The sequence below is a fragment of the Manduca sexta genome, chromosome 19 (assembly GCF_014839805.1).
Source record: "Manduca sexta isolate Smith_Timp_Sample1 chromosome 19, JHU_Msex_v1.0, whole genome shotgun sequence".
Lineage (NCBI taxonomy): Eukaryota > Metazoa > Arthropoda > Insecta > Lepidoptera > Sphingidae > Manduca > Manduca sexta.
The window spans coordinates 106,315-124,128 of NC_051133.1; the positions used below are offsets into that span (position 1 = coordinate 106,315).

Here is a 17,814-nt window from a genome sequence, read left to right on the forward strand (position 1 = left end):
ACATTCGCCTCGACAGACCGCATCATTTCCAACTACCTAGCGGGTCTGTAGCATTAAATCTACCTTTTAAGTATTGAATATCTATAAATAACGTAACTTCCTTACGTAAACAACGCATGTAATGTCATATTAATATGGCACTCATAGATACTATCATTATAGTTACACGCATTTAAAAATAAAAAACTCTTTAATTTATTAAGTAATATGTATAGTAATAATACGTGACTGAATATTATCACAGGCTAACTTATATTTAAACTTAACATATGTACGTAACCTAAGCAGTAAGTACGTATTAAGTAAGGCTTAGTACTGACGTGACGTCATCTCATCATAACAATATTTTGAGTAATACAAGTACACACGGCATCTGAAAATTACAATTTTCCAAATTTTTAAAACTGTGGTCGGTAAACTGTAAGCGTCTCAAAACTGCCACTATGCTAAGTACAATGCAGTCTTATAGATATTGTTAAGTACGGTCGTCAGAACTCGTGCTCAAGACACTGGTGATGCGAGTGCGAAGACTGAAATCGAGTGTCAGGTGTCCGCGGAGAGGACGCGCGGCGGGGCTGACGGCGGCGCGGGCGGCAGCGGCGCGTCGGCGGCGGCGCGCAGGTGCTCGGCGTCCGTCACGTCGAGCGGCAGCCGCGTGCGCCGCGTCTCCGGCGCCAGCAGCACCGCCAGCGCCGCCAGCATGCAGCACCCGCCGTACAGCGACGCTTGCACCGTCGCGCTCTGCAACACAACGGAACATTCACAAAACATTAATTTTATAATACTGTTCAGTATTTTGTGACTGTGTGTAGTAAATGTAGCAATCAAGATATTTTATTCATCTTGACACGTAAAAGTCATATGTGATTAGCTAATTTGCATGTTCACAGTAAATTACAATAATATTTTGACTGTACTATTTAAACATCACTACGGCTGTATCACTTCATCGTGATAAAGGCCTTTTATAATGTTTTTAGAAAACATGACGTACGAGTAATGGTGTCTGCGGTGCGAGGATGGAGCCGAGCCGGCCGACGAGCGAGCAGGCGGCGAGCGCGGAGCTGCGCGTGCTCGTGGGGAACAGCTCCGCGCTGAACACGTAGATGGAGTTGAATGCGAACGTGATGGCCAGCTTGCCCACGAAGAACAGACCTAGCCACGTGCCTGAGTGATCTGATATATAAAAATTAGAGAAGTTACATGCAATAAACAACGTCTTAAAATAGTCATAAATAAAGCTGTTAAATATTTGCTTTTATAGCTATGATATACTATGGAAGAGCACTGACCGACAAAGAATGGTGTGACGCAAGCGACACCGCAGACCAGGAACGCGCCGAGGATGCTCCACTTGCGTCCGATGCGCTCGAGCGCCATCATGAGCAGTAGCGATGCCACGATCTCCATGGCCATGTTAAGCGCGAAGTTTGCGTACTTGTCGCCCGACAGCGCCACCGAGTTGATAGTCAGCCCGTAATAAACGAACGACACAGCGATCCAACACCAGCAGCACGTCGCGAACCGCACCATCAGCACGCGAGACCGCACCAGCCCCAGCCACGGGTTTGACTTTGACGACTCTTCAGTCTTTAAGGAGTCTCCATCGAGATTCTTCATCACTTCCTCGCTTAAAATGACCTGAATTCGTGGAGTATTTCCTTACATAACATCCCGTAAGACATAGAACTTTCTTCCTAAATTTTATAATTGTCCCGTGGAAGAGTTGGCGGAATAGATTTGCGTTTATAGTTTATTTGCAGTGAGAATATTGGATGTATTTCTATAATGTAATTTCATTTAATTAGAAGACGGTAATTTTCCGTCAATTACGTAATAAACTTTTCAGTGGACGACTCGTTTGTTTTTAACCAACTTCAAAAAAAGGAGGAGGTTATCAATTCGACGTGATTTTTTTTTTTTTTTAATTTATACTAGTGCAGTATTAGGCAAACCTTGTTCCACCTCGCCGCTTTGCGTATGATGCTCGCGGCTTTCTGCGTCCTATTTCGCGAGTGCAGCCAGCGCACGCTCTCGTCTAACAGCAGGCGGTAGAGCGGCAGCAGCAGTGCGAATGAGTGGATAACGAACAGCAGGTACCTCCAGTACCGCACGCGCCACGCCACCAGCGCGAACAGAACGCCCCCGGCTCCGTACGCTACGCCCGTTGCGCACGCGAATATACCGCGCACCGACGGACGCGCCAGCTCTACCACTGTTCATAACGAGAGTTAAACACACTGTATTATGTTTTTTATTTTTCCGACATCGTCATTATCTATTGTTTATTATAAGTTCGTTTCGAATTCGAAAAGTTGGTGAAGACTGCAATAAGAAAAATGTGTAAGACATACTCATAACGTAAGCGGCGCTGTTAAACCCGTAGCCGAGCGCGGCCTCGAAGAATTCCATCGCGACGTACATCGGATAGTTGAGGGAGAAGCCCTTCACGATGCCCAGCACGCCCGCGAACGCGGAGAACACGCAAAACGCTGTACGACGCCCGTACCTACAGACATAATCACAGTAGCACATTGAGAAAGATTTATCGCCATATCATATAGGATGTATTACGTAATTCATTACATAGCGCAGTCTATAATATTTGTTACAGTTATAGAACTTTATTGTCTTTCTATTACAGTTCAACACTAATGCTTTATAAACATACAGACATGAGAGCTACGAAGATACACATTAAAATCTTATACATTCTGTGTTATAAACCGACTTGCCCCTAGAAACTAATCGCGGCAATTAGTTATTGGGTAATTTCCTTTTACTTGATAATCCTATTATACGCACTACAAACCTAGACTAGAAATAAAGTTAAAATTAAAGTTAAAATTCTATAACTAGATATAATTTGCCTGTATTAGAGTCAAGTGCCCTCGTATATTATAATTAGTAGAGACAATAGCTCTACTCCATAAAGATCAGCATCATAGCCACAATTTCTCTCTCGATTAGTATCTGTTCATTATCAGCGGTCATTAATCATAATCAAAGAATATGTTTTAATCATTTACATTACAATACTCATAAGCAAGTGTGTATAACTTAGTTTATGAATGTGTTTTGACTCAAGCGACTAACGTATCGGAGAGGTATCCAGTGAGCACCAGCGCGATGGGCAGCGCGGTGTTGCGCACCGTGCCCACCAGGGTGCGCCGCCACTCGCTGCAGCCCAGGTCGAACTGAAACATAACATATGATTAATATTTCTAATGTCCACGTAACCTCCCTAATAAGCATGTAATACATTCCTCTTAAACGACAGTAATAGTAAAAGGTACATTGGTATCATTACTATAGAGGCGAAGGGTCCATATAACGATTCTCGTCGGCTTCCTTCTATGTAGAATTTCTATAGAATCTAATTATCATTAGAACGATTTGCTGATCGCGTTTATGCATATTAGTACCTATATGTTGTGTAGGTTTTCCTTTCGGAAAATGACACTTTTCGCCACTGCACTGCTGTGTCTACTCTTGGATTAAAAAACGCTTCAGCCTCCTTGTATTTCCAGGACATTATGTGCGTTAATATTTAATATTTCTACGTGTATAGCACAGCGTACTAAGCTATGTAAAACATTAATGATGTCAATGTTTTCGAAGTTACTTCAAATCGTCAGTTGTACAAACTGTGAATTACTTGCACAATAGTCGACGTGAGAAATATTTTTTGCCTCATGCGTATTCGGTATTTGTATGAAATTACGAAATGGATATAAATGTCACTTATTATTGCGGAGTGTGAGTTAAAATTGCTTAATTACGTCATTAAATGGTATACTTATAGTTATTTGTTTTCGATTAGTTTAAAGCAACTGACTCAGCTCTCAAATGACACTGCACTGCACTCATTACTTTATGAGTTTAGATCAAATATATATTATCATAAATATCTTATAGCCGTTTCAATACCATACTATACACAGTGACGGAAAAACGTGAAGGACTTCACTGAAAAGTCATAAACAATACAGTGTGGTTTCCGCATTAGCGTCTCTACGTCATGTAGAGCTAACAACTTCAATCACGGGTATAATAACTATTGTATAACTCAATTATAATACCCTACGACGAACATTTTTGTTTGGACATCTGATTTAATTAACTCAGAGATCTTGAAAACCATATTCATAAGCGTAACAAGCAGTACAAATTCCAGTCTGTTTACCTCAGCGAATATAGTGTCGGTGTTCTCGTAGGCGAACACATCACACGGCACGGTTTGGGAGGGATGGTAGTGGTGTCGCTCGCAGGTCTTCCCTGGGGGCCGGTCGGCCAACGGTGCGTACCGTTGGCAGCGCGAGCCCGCCGGGACTAGCTCCAGGGCTGACGTGTTGTCGAACGGGGGCTTGTAGCCCTCGCACTCTGGCACCACGCATCTGCAACACCGAGGTATTGTTTTTTGAATGCTTTACGTCAAGGTACTGTAAAGGATAACCCATTTGGTCGACTATAATGTTAAATTTAGACATGGTTTATGTATGTACCGAATTCCAAAATAATTTAGCGGGTTATGTCTTCAGTCCTAATGACATTTTACACATCCACTGTACACTGATATCATAGAACGAAAAACAATTAATTACTAAAAAAATTCAGCAAAGTAATTAGTTAATCAAAAATAAACGAATAGCAAAATGATGTGATGATTCCATCAAAACACAAGAAACGGGTTTATTTCAAATAGTCACGGAAGTAACCATATTATAAACGAGTGGGCTAATAGGACGACTAGTTTTGTGAAGTGATTTCCAAAAATACTATAACTAAGGCGCTGTGCAGTATTTCTCAAAAAAATAAGTAGTTTACAAATTTGTAAGTGTCTACGTATGATAATATAAGTAAATCCATAAAAATTTTTGAGACCACTAATCTAGTATTGACCTGTAATTAATCATGTACCCTATATTATGTTTAAAAACATTGTAAGCTACTTGAGATTCCTCTCACGGTATCTGTTGAATGGGTGCTATCTAATCAGTGATAGCGAATCGTCAGTGTTTTCATTCGGTCTGTTGTTATGAGATGATTATCGCGATTTCACATCACCGAGTTTAGTTATGGTATTGATGCGAAAAACTTATGTTACCTTTTCATTTATATGTTGTATTGGGTTTATTTTACAGAAGATAAATATTTTTTGACGACATTCCGGTGGAAGCTGAGAGATATAATTTAGTAGAATCACATTGTAAACGATCTGCAACATGAATTAGCGAATACAACCAGGAAAGCCGGCAATATGTGGCATTACATGGTTCCTAGTATTTGTTTATAAATTATGAGCCACAATTAAAGTATGTTGTTGATGTCTAAAAACACTTACTGGGATAAGAAGTAGTTTCACGGGTTTTCAAGAATATGTAAATTATTTCAGTACTGCAATTAACAAATATCAATATTGGTGTCCTGTCATATATGTATGTATGTATATAAAGTATGTGAGCGCGGATTCGGCAGCGATAAGGACTCGTATCGCGCCATCTAAATTACATTCGGAACATTTTCTCAAGGGCATGATTTACAAAGGTCGTAAGGGAAATGTTACCAACTCATTTATAGCTAGTCATATTCAAATATTTAACACTAATGAAAGTTAGAAAGAACCATAAAGTTTTGTTAATCGTTTGTTTGATAGATTTACAATCAATTATGTGAGGTAGAGTCTGTAGTCTGTCGGAGGGGAGACCGCGTGTTTACCTCTAGTAAAAAAGTATGAGGCTAATTAATTATTTTTAACTATATGCGTATTTGTCAAGATAAATAAAAACAATTAATAGTTAATTGAACTACGGAGAATAATATAGTGAAAATTCCATTCAAATAAGTTTTTATCTGACTTCACATGAAATAGAGCTCAAATATTTAAATATGCTAAACGACAAATAGGTCGTATCACGTCGTATTAGTGTAGGCTCGTAACCAGCTATAGGTCAGTTTCAAATACCGATCATGAATACAATTTAACGCCAACTAGATGATTTTAATAATTTTTTTGAAGTACAATAGCGCTCTGAGGTCCTGGGTTCGAATCCCGGGTCGGGCAAAGTGATATTTGGGTTTTTCTACTCAGTATCAGCCCGGAGTCTGGAATTTGTGCCCGATATGGCGATAGGCTCGCCCCCTATCACATCATGGGACGGAACATACTTGGCGAAAAGTGGGTGCCCTAGTTGCGCCTCTGCATACCCCTTCGGGGATAAATGCGTGATGTTATGTATGTATGTATGTAAGTATATTTGTCCCACATATTTTAATATTTTTATAATAACAACTTTAGATAGTCTCAAGGTGTAGCAGGGGGCTATTGAACTTTTCGGACGACCAACACCTCAGTCCGCCATGTCCATGAAGGCTGTAAAGTCTTCAAAACTTCGGGGGAAAAAAAATACAACACCCTTAATAAAACTGGAAAACTAGAATGATTTCGAAGAGAGAAGGAGTGTTTATATATTATTGTAATAGCAAACAAAAGCGACAGGATTGAGTAGTGCTGTGGGTGTTATCTCAAAACTGTGATGTGTGTGTGATGGTGATAAAGTTCAAACATTGATTGTGATCTTAATAAGTAATTAGCAACCGCGTGGCGATAACATTTGTACAAAAATTATGATTAATGGACAGATTATCAGCTCCTGTCCCGAACCATAGGTATACATACTGAGACCTTATATAGTAACTAGCTTTTGCTCGCGGCTTCGTCCGCATGAAAGAGTTTTCCGGGATAAAAGTCCACTGTATGATAAAAGTCTTGCTACATATTTTCCCGGTACGGATAGGTTCAAACTAATTTTATCCCCATGGGATCATGGGGCCTTCATTATAGCAGCTCCAATCTTTAATTTCAGTCCAATCAGTCGAAAATCTAAGAAGATTTATACAAACTTTCATCCCCTATTTTATCCCCTTAGGGGTGGAATTTATTAAAATCCTTTCTTAAGGGATGCCTACGGCATAGTAGCTTTATGCATGCAAAGTCACAGTCCGACCGGTTTAAAATTGACAAAGTTTCATTCAAACTTTCATCCCCTATTTTATCCCCTTGGGGGTAGAATTAATCAAAATCCTTTCTTAACGGGTGCCCATGTCATAACATCTACCTGCATGGCAAATTTTAGCCCGATCAGTCCGGTGGTTTGGGCTGTACGTTGATAGATCACTATGTCAGTCAGTCAGTCACCTTTGAGTTATATATATTTAGAATATTGCCTAGTTTTAGGAGACTGACACATTAAATCGAATGTCTCAGGGTGATCACCATAAAGCAATTCAAATTTCTGATTGGCGTGATTGTTTCTAGGACTTTACTTGACAGTTACCATCACACAAACGACTTGCTTGTCTCCTTATCCAGTTGTATAAAAAGCATTGTGCTATATACTACATAGCTTATCCATCCATGTTTTGGTTCGTTATATACTAAGTCTTATGCTGCGTCGCGCCCCGCCCGTTCAATAAGTGTGCGTCAACCTTTACTCCACCGCCATATATCCCAACAGTGTCAAGTTCGCTTATTGTTTCAAACAAAATGATGTATTTTCACTAACAAAGAAATGACGCGGCGAATACATGTACTACAGTAACACATGCAACGAGTTTCGCACACACGTAAGAAACGTATATATTGCATTTTATGACTTTTCCTTTTAAATGTTACGGTTGTTCACTAACAATGTTTTCACATTTACATGTACTAGAAAGTACTATTCAATGTAAAATCAGGAGCAAATTTCATTATTGTAACTCAGAGAGTGGCTCACTGCACCTGTTAGAACATAAGTCAGCCTGAAGACTGTGTATCAGCTGAGATCTCATGCAACTCTCACCGAAAGGGCACCTGGTCAGCCACGAAGACGTAGTTAAGGGAGTACATAGCCGCGAAGACGTTAGGGATGCACAGCATAATCACTACATAGCGCTGGTAGAACCCAAAGGGACCCAACTGCTCCAGGGCCGCTTCCAGCGCATCGGTAGGTGAGGTCGCGGGCGCGGAGGCAGAGGAACGAACGGAGGCTGAGACAGTAGCGACGGCGGGTGCGGCGGCAGGCGGCATCGCGCGGGTTGCGAGAGTCACTGCGCGCGCGCCGCCGCAGGTGATACTGACCGTGCAGCGTGAGATAAGATTCCCCACGTATCAGTCTGTGACGACGCGTGTTACATCACACTCGCGATGTAACGTCGCAATGTGAAATATGTTGATAATATAAGTATTATAAGTAAACGAGTCACTGACCTTGTTTAATTTAATAGAAAATACTTACCTTAGTTTCAAAATCAATAAACAATAGATGGTAAACGTTACTTGATGGTCGAGCTGATTGTTTGTCTCGTTATTCACTAAGACTAAAAGCATTCTCCTCAGTTTCTCATCAGTAGAATTTGTTATGATAAATGAGGGCTCACTATGGCAGGTTCTTCCACATGTGCAGTGGTTGTTAACCAGTAGAGGTAAACAAATATCTAATGAGAATCCTCCCACCGACACATACATTACGTACGTGAGGATTAGCAATGTTTTGTTTTGTGTCGTAGCAATTGTTTGATTTAATTTTCATATATTTTTATTATGTATGTTCATGACCTTGTGCATTGACACTATCACAAAGTGTCCCAGTACGATATTTGCTAACATGCTAAAGCATCTCTATGTACTCAAAATATAGGACATTTGCGTCATGCCTTCTACAATTATTTATCATACAATTTCATCACCTTATTGTACAGTCTTCGTAGACACAGGTCTATATGTTTATGCTTTAATCAGTAGGTAGACTCCTGAAGATAAGTAACCACATGCAAATACGCGCTGTTTCTATCTACATAGAAAAACAAATCCCACTCCCTATTTATCCGTAATACTACTCTTTGGAAATTAAATGAAATTACACTCGCTATATGAAATGCAATGCAAGCAATAGCAGCAACTATCCCGATCGGGCTGGTGAAGAAATATGGGCCTCTACCAGTTGCTTTTCATTCACTTGTATGAAAATGATTGTTGAATTTACTGTCACTTCACAAAAACGAATCCATTGTGAGTACCACGTGCTGCAAGGACGCAACACCTATTTAACTACCACGCCCGGGGTGCGCGCCGCACTCGCTCAGTCACGGCCATTGAAATAAGGAAGCATCTTACATCAACAAGACCAAATTACCGGCAGTTACAAGTTGTCCCAGGATACTTCAAGGCCTACAAAGCATTCAGTCTTCTACAAGAAAGAGGAATACATAAAATATAAGAAAAATAAATGTTAAGGAAAGGGATCACAAGAATCAGTGGTTTTTAGGTAAATTGACGATTTAAAAGCGGAAATACATAGAAGTTGTTGTGGGGTCGGTACCAGAGGCCTAGAAATGGCAGGAGAAGAGGCGTGGTGGTCGGGCTGGGGCCGGTGGCAGGCTCGACTGGCGCTGCTACTAGGACTTCCCGTGCTACTCACCGGCGCCTACGGCACCAACTACGTATTCCTCGCAGCACCCACTGAGTACAGGTAACTTAAGGACCAATAATTAACGCCTCTTATAAATGGTGGTGATTTTTAACTAAATTTCGGCTACGGCAGCTAATCTCAACGGAGATCAGCCAAGTACGTAGGAGATATTATAGTGCATAGGTGTGTGCCGCAACATACACACACTTATGCACTACACACTGGTGTACTCTCTGTTCCTTCACACTCATAGTTCGTTGAGACGGCAATCCGACGTGACCGGATAAGGGATCGGGCGCAGGACCAACGGCGTTAAGTGCTTTCCGAGGCACGGGGGTATCACACCGCCAACTTACTGACTCCAAGCTGCGACTGAGTAATTTTGAAGATGGAAAAACTCAGTGACAATTATTTTGGTCCGACCCAGGATTTTGAACCCACGATCTACGACCTCAGCGCGGTAGTCGTACTCATACCGTTTATATTTACAACTACGCCACCGAGGCAATCGGCATGCCTCTTATAAATATACTAGAATTAGGGAAATAGGAAGAGATGGCATAGGGGCCATGTCCCACAACTCTATGTATTAACGCGTCTCTATATTCTTCACGGCACCTATTCAATACAGGTGCATAATATAATTTATTATCAGCTAGAATTACCGGTGCTAAGCATTGGCACCTGTGGCAGGCTGGCAGTCTCACTGATCCTGGCAGTACCAATTGAATTTCACGCCATAATAACATCGGTTAAGGTGTACAATGGTACTAGGTACACAGATGTAGTGACAGGTAAGAAGAAAGGAGTCGTTGGTATTTTTCTCGTTACATAACCATCACAAACATGCAAGAGAATATCTGTACTTCATACATATAATAAAATTATGGATTTTCCATGTCTGTACAATAAGTATTTTTGAAGAAAATACCTGGAAGATGCGAAATTGGTGGCAGAACTAAAACAACTTTTGAATCTTTTTTCTGTGTGTTTAAATGTTCGTTGTGGTATCACGTTAAAACCAATCATTGGATTAAAAGTGTAATAACTAGCTAATACTCGCTAGTATTTAATACAAGTCATTTATCAGTAATAGTCGTAATACTGTAATAATTCTACTCGGAGATGTTAAGTGTAGAGACGTCGGGAGAGAAGGCGATGATATTGTGATGGCTCTGAGCTCTGGCTTTGGCTTTACTTCAAGAGTAAGACATATCGCGGAAGGTTCCAATAAGAGTCGCCGCAGAAAGTTTTACATAACTTTCTTACTATAATACTGCATCGCGTGTTTTCGTAGAAGCATAGTAATGATGCTTTAAATTTATAAAAATAAAATGTATGTGTTATATATGTTACAAATATATTAAATTCAACGGCCGTAATTCAATTATTTGGACCATCATAATAATTATGTAAAGATTTGTGACCCCCGAGCTATTCAATTTGACAACTGTGACAATTTTAAATTGCGTACTTACATTATTTAGGTATAAACTTTGACCGCGCATGATGTTTCAACAAGTACTTAAATACTCGTACATAAACAATCGGATCACAGAAAAACCTAGCCTTGAATTATCTTAAATGAAAAAATAACACTTTTTCATAAGTCCCTAACAATGGGGAAGTTTTTGCAACAGCGCCATAGCTACATTGTGAATTTCAACTCATAGTACTTTTTAACACTAACAAACCTTGATATTGAAATGAGTTGGAATTGATGTAACAAAAAAAATTGTACTTACCTTTTCCCAAAGTTGAATTTAATCTAGAAGTACGCTTTATTTGAAAATTGAATTATTAGCTCATATTTGTATTCTAGTAGCGAAATATAGACTCTTTTAACTTGTGAAGTATTAACCGCATAGTAATAAGAGAAGTTATTCACTTAATTCATCTTTCATAACGACTGCTATCTTCAAATCTTCAAAAACAATAACCGGTACGTCACTTGTGCATAACTTTGGACACACTATAAACATTTGTATCTGTTATGATACCATAAGGTAGTCTGTAATATATCCTAATTTCCAGATGTTACGTCCCGGAATGTGAACCGAAACCTGGAGTGATCAGATCGCCCGAGGAATGGTCTCCCGAATGGAGTCAGTGGGCGCTCCCCAACGACACGCAGTGCCGGCGCCGGGCACCGAACAGCCACACGTGTCTGCCCACATCCTTCGACAACAACACGATCGCCTGCGACCAGTTCGTGTACCAGCAGGGCAGCAGCATCGTCGGAGAGGTACGAGACTTGAATAAACGCTATGAGATAATAATATTTATTCGTTAACATACGTACACACATACACATGGGCGCCGTCAACATTATTTTTAGGGTGTGTATCTGCATCTACACGCTATAGTAGGTACTACATAGCATAATTCAATTCTTACTTCACTATACAAGGTGTAAGCAGAGGCGCAACTATTTCACCTACTTCTTGCAATGTCTATTCTGGCCCATGATGTCACAGAGGTGAGCCTATCGCTATATCGAGCACAAATTGCACACTCCAGGCTTATATAAGCAGAAAATCCCAATATAGCTACCCGTCCCGGTAATCAAATTTGAAACTTGAGCACTGCAGCAGTCGAATTACAACTAGGTGCCACAGAAGCAATTCATATAATGATGTTAATGAGTGGTTTTGCTATTAGGATAATGTAAGGTGCTGGTACTTGTAATTTTACTTTTTATAGCATCTCATGCCTTTTTGGTTCGCCTCTTTACATATATTATATTCTAACGAACATCACTTGTAAGTAAATTTTATTTCCAAATTAAAATATCGTCAATTTTTGGTTACTAATGGTGTGGTTGTATTGCGCGCGCAGTACGTCTATCGGTTCGGAGTTTGGAATCTATGACCGATATGAAGATGCCTAAACTCTTAGGGATAAAAGGCGTGAGTGTGTATGTGTGTAATTGAATGGTGTGCGCGTTGCAGTTCGGTCTGGCGTGTGAGGAGTGGAAGCGCACGCTGGTGGGCACCGTGCACAACGTGGGCATGCTCATCTCCCTGCCGCTCATCGGGTGGCTCTCAGACAGGTACTTATACACGCCCGATTATTATTAACCAAAACAAATACCGCTTAGGCGTAGGCGTTAAAGCCACCTTCGTCACCACGAAGAGATTGGCACAGATGTAGCCATAGCCATTCACGATTTCAAAGTGTCATTTTAGTGAGAACGTGGAAGGCTCAACAATATTGTACTTTAACGATAACACTTGAACAATCCCTCTGCAGTTGTGTATGTATACGAGCCCATAGATTTCGTGATTTTGTCCCCTTTATTGTGCAAAAACGAAGTCATAGTGTCTCCTAGCCGTCAGCACTTACTTTATTTTTTATCACTGAAGTCTTGCACCTAAAATTCTTTATGCAGAGATTTATACTGAGTAATTTGTCTATTAAGGTACGGTAGACGCGCAGCGCTGGTGGTGAGTGGATGCGGAGCTGGTATAGTGGGCGTGTGCAAGTCGTTCACCAGCTCGTACGGCGCCTACCTGCTCGCCGAGCTGCTGGAGACGGTAGCAGGCGCCAGCGTTTACCCTGCCGCCTTCGTGCTCAGTAACATCCTTTACTAACTACGTTCTTAATCTATGCCAGTCCGGCCTTCAATTTAGGATAGCACTATTCTAATGCTTAACCTTCAACTTATCGGAGCTCCAAATCCTTAATCTTAAGTATTATAAGAAAATTATAGCAAGTGATCATACATATTTATTTGAGTAGCATAAGTAATTGTTATTGTTTGTTGGAGCTTGGGACAACACAAATGGAATAACTAGAGATACACGCAGCCCGCATGAGCGAACTTACAGCTCACGTGTTGTCGTATCTATATAACCGTAGCTAATCACAATTATTTTGTAGAATATATATATCACCTGAGTATATTGCAACTAGACTAATTTAGCGAAAAATAACAGTAATTCTATGTATATTATTGATTCTTAGTGATAGAGTGGTTGGGCGTGGAGCAGCGAATCCTGGCTAGCCTGGTGTTGGGTCTCCCGCTGTCTCTGGGCGCCGCTTCGCTCTCCCTGTTGGATTACCTGACTGACTCGTGGCGGCTGTGGGCCAGGATCGCGTATCCTCCCTCTTTCCTTCTTCTTCTGTACCCATGGTTACTACCAGAGAGCGCGCGATGGCTACTCACGCGTGGGCGGCTCGCTGAAGCCATTGAGTTAGTAAAGCAAGCTGCCAGCTGGAATAAGCTCCCCGTGCCAGAAGAATCGCTAGAACAACTGTTACATCCACAGAAGAACGATAAAATAGAAGCAGAGGAGACCGTGTTTACGGCGCTTTGTAAGTGAGTATGAATATGAACGTATTGAGTGTTAATAATATTTTTTTTGTAACTTCACTGTGCCTGTCATCCTTGGGGGTTTACTGTATGTTCGCTATAACCGAGCCCTGTAGATACATCCGGTTCACGAGACCAGTCCATTTGTATTGTTACTTCTAATTGTAAATATTGTTTTTTTTCGATGACTTATCACATTATATTGTGATGCTTATTCTAAGCATAATCGAACTCTAAATCTCTATGAAAAGCAATATATTGTGGTTTGAAAGGTCTTAGGAAAGATAATGTGATAAGTTTGATATAAAAGATTTTGTTTTAAATTAATGAGTTTTTAGGAGGACTTTTTAAGTGCGGGATAAAATAACAGCGAAATGATCAGGTGACATTACGGCAAATAGACAGGTGTGTTACAGGTTCAGCAAGATGGCCTCGACACATGTTTGGGTGTGGTCCGAAGACCTATTTGGCTTGTATAATTAAAACACTTCAAACTGCTTTTTGACTGATGTATTGAGCTCACAAATGGTGATAATGATAAATGATAATATGTGCGATGCGGACGCGGTATGATTGTGAACTAACGAACTATTACAATATTATAAGTAATTGACGCGTGCTATGTAAAAGTGCTGAGTGCGTATGAAAATATGTACGGTGTAACCGTACATGCTCCGGGAGAGGATAAGCAAAGGGTGATGATATGACATGAGAATGCAATTAACCTAATAACAAGGTGAATAAACAATTTCAAGTTATAACTAAACATAATAGTCCTTAAACAATGTTCTCTTGGGCTCTGAAGATAGGTGCTCTGACAATGGGTGAAGAAGCCCGATCTGATTTACTAATAACACTCATTTCACTACACTGAACATTACCACTTTCAGTAACACTATCACTGCTAGTGCCACAATAACGACCGTTGTCAGTGACGCGCTGGTCGACTCCAGCACAATCTTGTTCTGCGCGCCGGACGCGTCTCCACGCCATCACTGCTCCCGCGATCACTACCACGCTTACTATTACATAAATTATAGTGTAGTGGTGTACGTCGTGATATGATAGACTATCTACTTCTACGCCTGGCTCCTGCTTCATTTCTTTGATTTGGTCGCTCAATGCACTCAATTGCTTTTCCAATTTTCATCATCTGATTTGTTTTCGGCGGTAGCGTGCCACAGACTCGATATGTTAATTATATTATTAATCGAGTTGTTATTAGGAATCTCTATACTGGGTTTTATCTGTAGAGAGCTATGATCTTTATTGTGTGCGTAAACCGTAAATGTATTAAATTTTATCGTGCAACCCGGAGCTATACTAATAAGTCCTCCGGCACTTAAACGGTTTGCTGTCATTTGATGTTCGCATATTATTCTAAAGTAACACTCGGAGCAACAATAATACATGTACTTGTTTATCTCATTTAATTCATGCCATGTATCTTGACACGTCTGTATGCTGGACTTACATTGATTAGTGACTAAATCAGTTTCACATAAATTGTCGTCAGATTTCATATCGTAAATAGGTCTTTGTAAATAACACAGGTATGTATCCGAGTCTCTAACACATAACGACAGATCATTTTTGGTTAATTTTATAAAAGAGTCCTTTGCTAAATTAATTGCGATGTATTCCGATACAGGCTCTATTGTGACGATTAGGTTTTCTACTCTTTTGGGCGCCCTTTCAGGGATCGGAATTATATGGTAGATCTCATAGGAGTCTCTGCTAGTTAATGGGATTGTAATTTCAAATAGTAAATATTCACGAAGCATTCTGGTTTTGACCCTCAAAAAGTTGTAAATACTGCGGATGTCCATCTGAATATTCTTTATGGGTAATGCTAAGTCCTTAGATATTTGTGAAGAAATAATACTTAATTGACTTCGTAGCTGCTCTGGTGATAATAGATGGAAGTTGAATCTGCCATGGAATATATCTGTTACGGTGTCCAATAATAATTCTTGAATGCCTTGTAGGGTGTGGAGCATGTTATTTGCTGTTATCGCTGCTAAGGAGAAGTCACTAATATTTGACAGTGAATTTACTCGGTTTCCTAATATATTAATCGCTTTATCCAAGTTTAAAAACTGTTTATTGATGATTTTGCTCTGCTTGTCGATAGTTTCCTCTGATCTTTTAAGTAGATTGTATTCAGCTTCTATAACAGAAGTCTGGTTTTTCCAAAGTCGAGTCAGGTGGTTCTGATTACGTTTCAGCGCCTCTATGTCTCGTTGATATTGTTCGGCGAATCGTTCGTCTAGTACGCCGAACAATGAGTTAGCAATGTAACCGACACCGTTGATGAGTCCGCGCCGGCGTCTGGCGCGGTTGTTTAAATGTTGAGTAAGTAATAAGCGATCATAGTACTCCAGCTCTGATTGACCGTGACGTAGCTGCATAAGGATTACGTCACAATGTGTTTGCAATCGTATATTGTTACACATTAGATCTAAGCGTTTCATGTAGTGATTAAATGACGTAACACCTTGCCAATAAGGGTCCATGTCGTAATATAATATTAATTTCCAGTAATCTCGTACTAAATGCATGTCAGTAATTTTATCAAAATATAGGCCTTGCTTTTCCCGAAATCTTGTGGCGTTATAGGAACACTGTGAATTCATTATTATACCCATAAAATATAAAAGTAATAATACAAGGGAACTAAAAGGTGGCCTTTTTTGGTGCTTAACTCAGTTTGAAACATCTGGTTCCTTGGGTTCTTGATTGTTTTCACTATTTTCAGTAGGTAATACTGATAATTTCACTATAGGACGCTTCAAAATTCCATTTTTTGTTTTCAACGTCACAACTCTGACAAATCCGTCATTGCCAGGGTGCAATTCGATAACTCTTCCCATTGCCCATTTTCCAGCCGGCAAAATAGAGTCGTGAATGAGTACTAGGTCATTGATTTGTATACTGCTATTTGATTTTTTCCACTTACTTCTTGTTGTAATCTGACTAAGATATTCACTTCGCCAGCGTTTCCATACATCATGAAATAATTTTTGAGTTAAATGCCATCTCGTTCTTAAATCATTTTCTGTATCAATTGTTGTTAATGTTGGCCCACCGGTTAGGAAGTGTGCTGGGGTAAGGCAATCTAGGTCATCAGGATCTTCTGACAATGGACAGAGTGGCCTTGAGTTAAGGCAAGCCTCTACTTGAGATAGAAGGGTAGATAATTCCTCATATGTTAATCGTTGCTCGCCAATTACCCTTTTGAGATGGGTTTTCAGGCTCTTCACAGCTGCCTCCCATAATCCTCCTGCGGATGGCCATGCGGGGGCATTAAAATGCCAACTGATTTGCATATTTGCTATTTCGTTCATGAATTCTTCGTTAAAAATGCCTTTTAACTGTTCGTATTCACCTTGTAAAATTTTATTAGCACCAACGAAGTTTGTGCCATTATCGCTATATATATGGCCTGGGGTGCCCCTTCTGGCAGCCATTCGTTTGAGAGCGGCCAAAAATGATGAGGTTGTTAAATCTGATACAACTTCTAGATGTACAGCCTTAGATGCCATACATACAAACACAGCTATATATCCTTTTGAGCACTTTATTCCTCGGCCCTTATTCGCTTTTAGCATTATAAAGCCTGTATAATCGACCCCAGTATGATAGAATGGACGTGCAGGGTTACATCTTGCTTCGGGTAAGTCCCCCATGATTTGATGTTGGAGCCGGGGATTGCTTCTCCTACATGTAACACAAAAATGAAGACGTTTCTTAACGGCCCGAATGCCACTAATAATCCAGTACCGTTGCCTGATTATTGCTAAAGTTAGCTGTGGTCCACCGTGGAAGACGAGTTTGTGAGCTTCATCTATAATTAAATCTGTTAACCTGCTAGAATGTGGTAAAATTATAGGATGTTTTGTGTTGTTGTCCATATGGGCATTTCTTAATCTTCCTCCGACACGAAGAATGCCATCCCTATCAAGGTAGGGGTTTAAATTTAACATTCTGCTTTTATTGCTAACTTCTCCTTTGTCCTTTAATCTGCTAATATCTGCTTGAAATTCT

At 40.3% G+C, this 17,814-nt stretch overlaps 2 protein-coding genes across 2 annotated transcripts; one reads left to right on the forward strand and one right to left on the reverse strand.

Annotated features, from left to right (window-relative positions):
* Window positions 1-189: 189 nt before the first annotated feature.
* Window positions 190-8,093, reverse strand: LOC115441507 (organic cation transporter protein). The gene is made up of 8 exons (XM_030166321.2): window positions 7,845-8,093; window positions 4,187-4,397; window positions 3,097-3,197; window positions 2,355-2,509; window positions 1,956-2,215; window positions 1,293-1,641; window positions 995-1,176; window positions 190-741 (listed from the first exon to the last, which is right to left on the reverse strand). Exons 1-8 carry the CDS (start codon window positions 8,069-8,071, stop codon window positions 544-546), a joined length of 1,683 nt encoding a protein of 560 aa, XP_030022181.2. The 5' UTR covers window positions 8,072-8,093; the 3' UTR covers window positions 190-543.
* Window positions 8,094-9,275: 1,182 nt separating this feature from the next.
* On the forward strand, window positions 9,276-13,777 carry LOC115440691 (organic cation transporter protein). Its single transcript, XM_030165109.2, has 5 exons — window positions 9,276-9,512; window positions 11,487-11,697; window positions 12,404-12,504; window positions 12,874-13,028; window positions 13,419-13,777. The coding sequence occupies exons 1-5, from the start codon at window positions 9,376-9,378 to the stop codon at window positions 13,775-13,777; spliced, it is 963 nt and encodes a 320-aa protein (XP_030020969.2). The 5' UTR covers window positions 9,276-9,375.
* The last annotated feature ends 4,037 nt before the right edge of the window (window positions 13,778-17,814 follow it).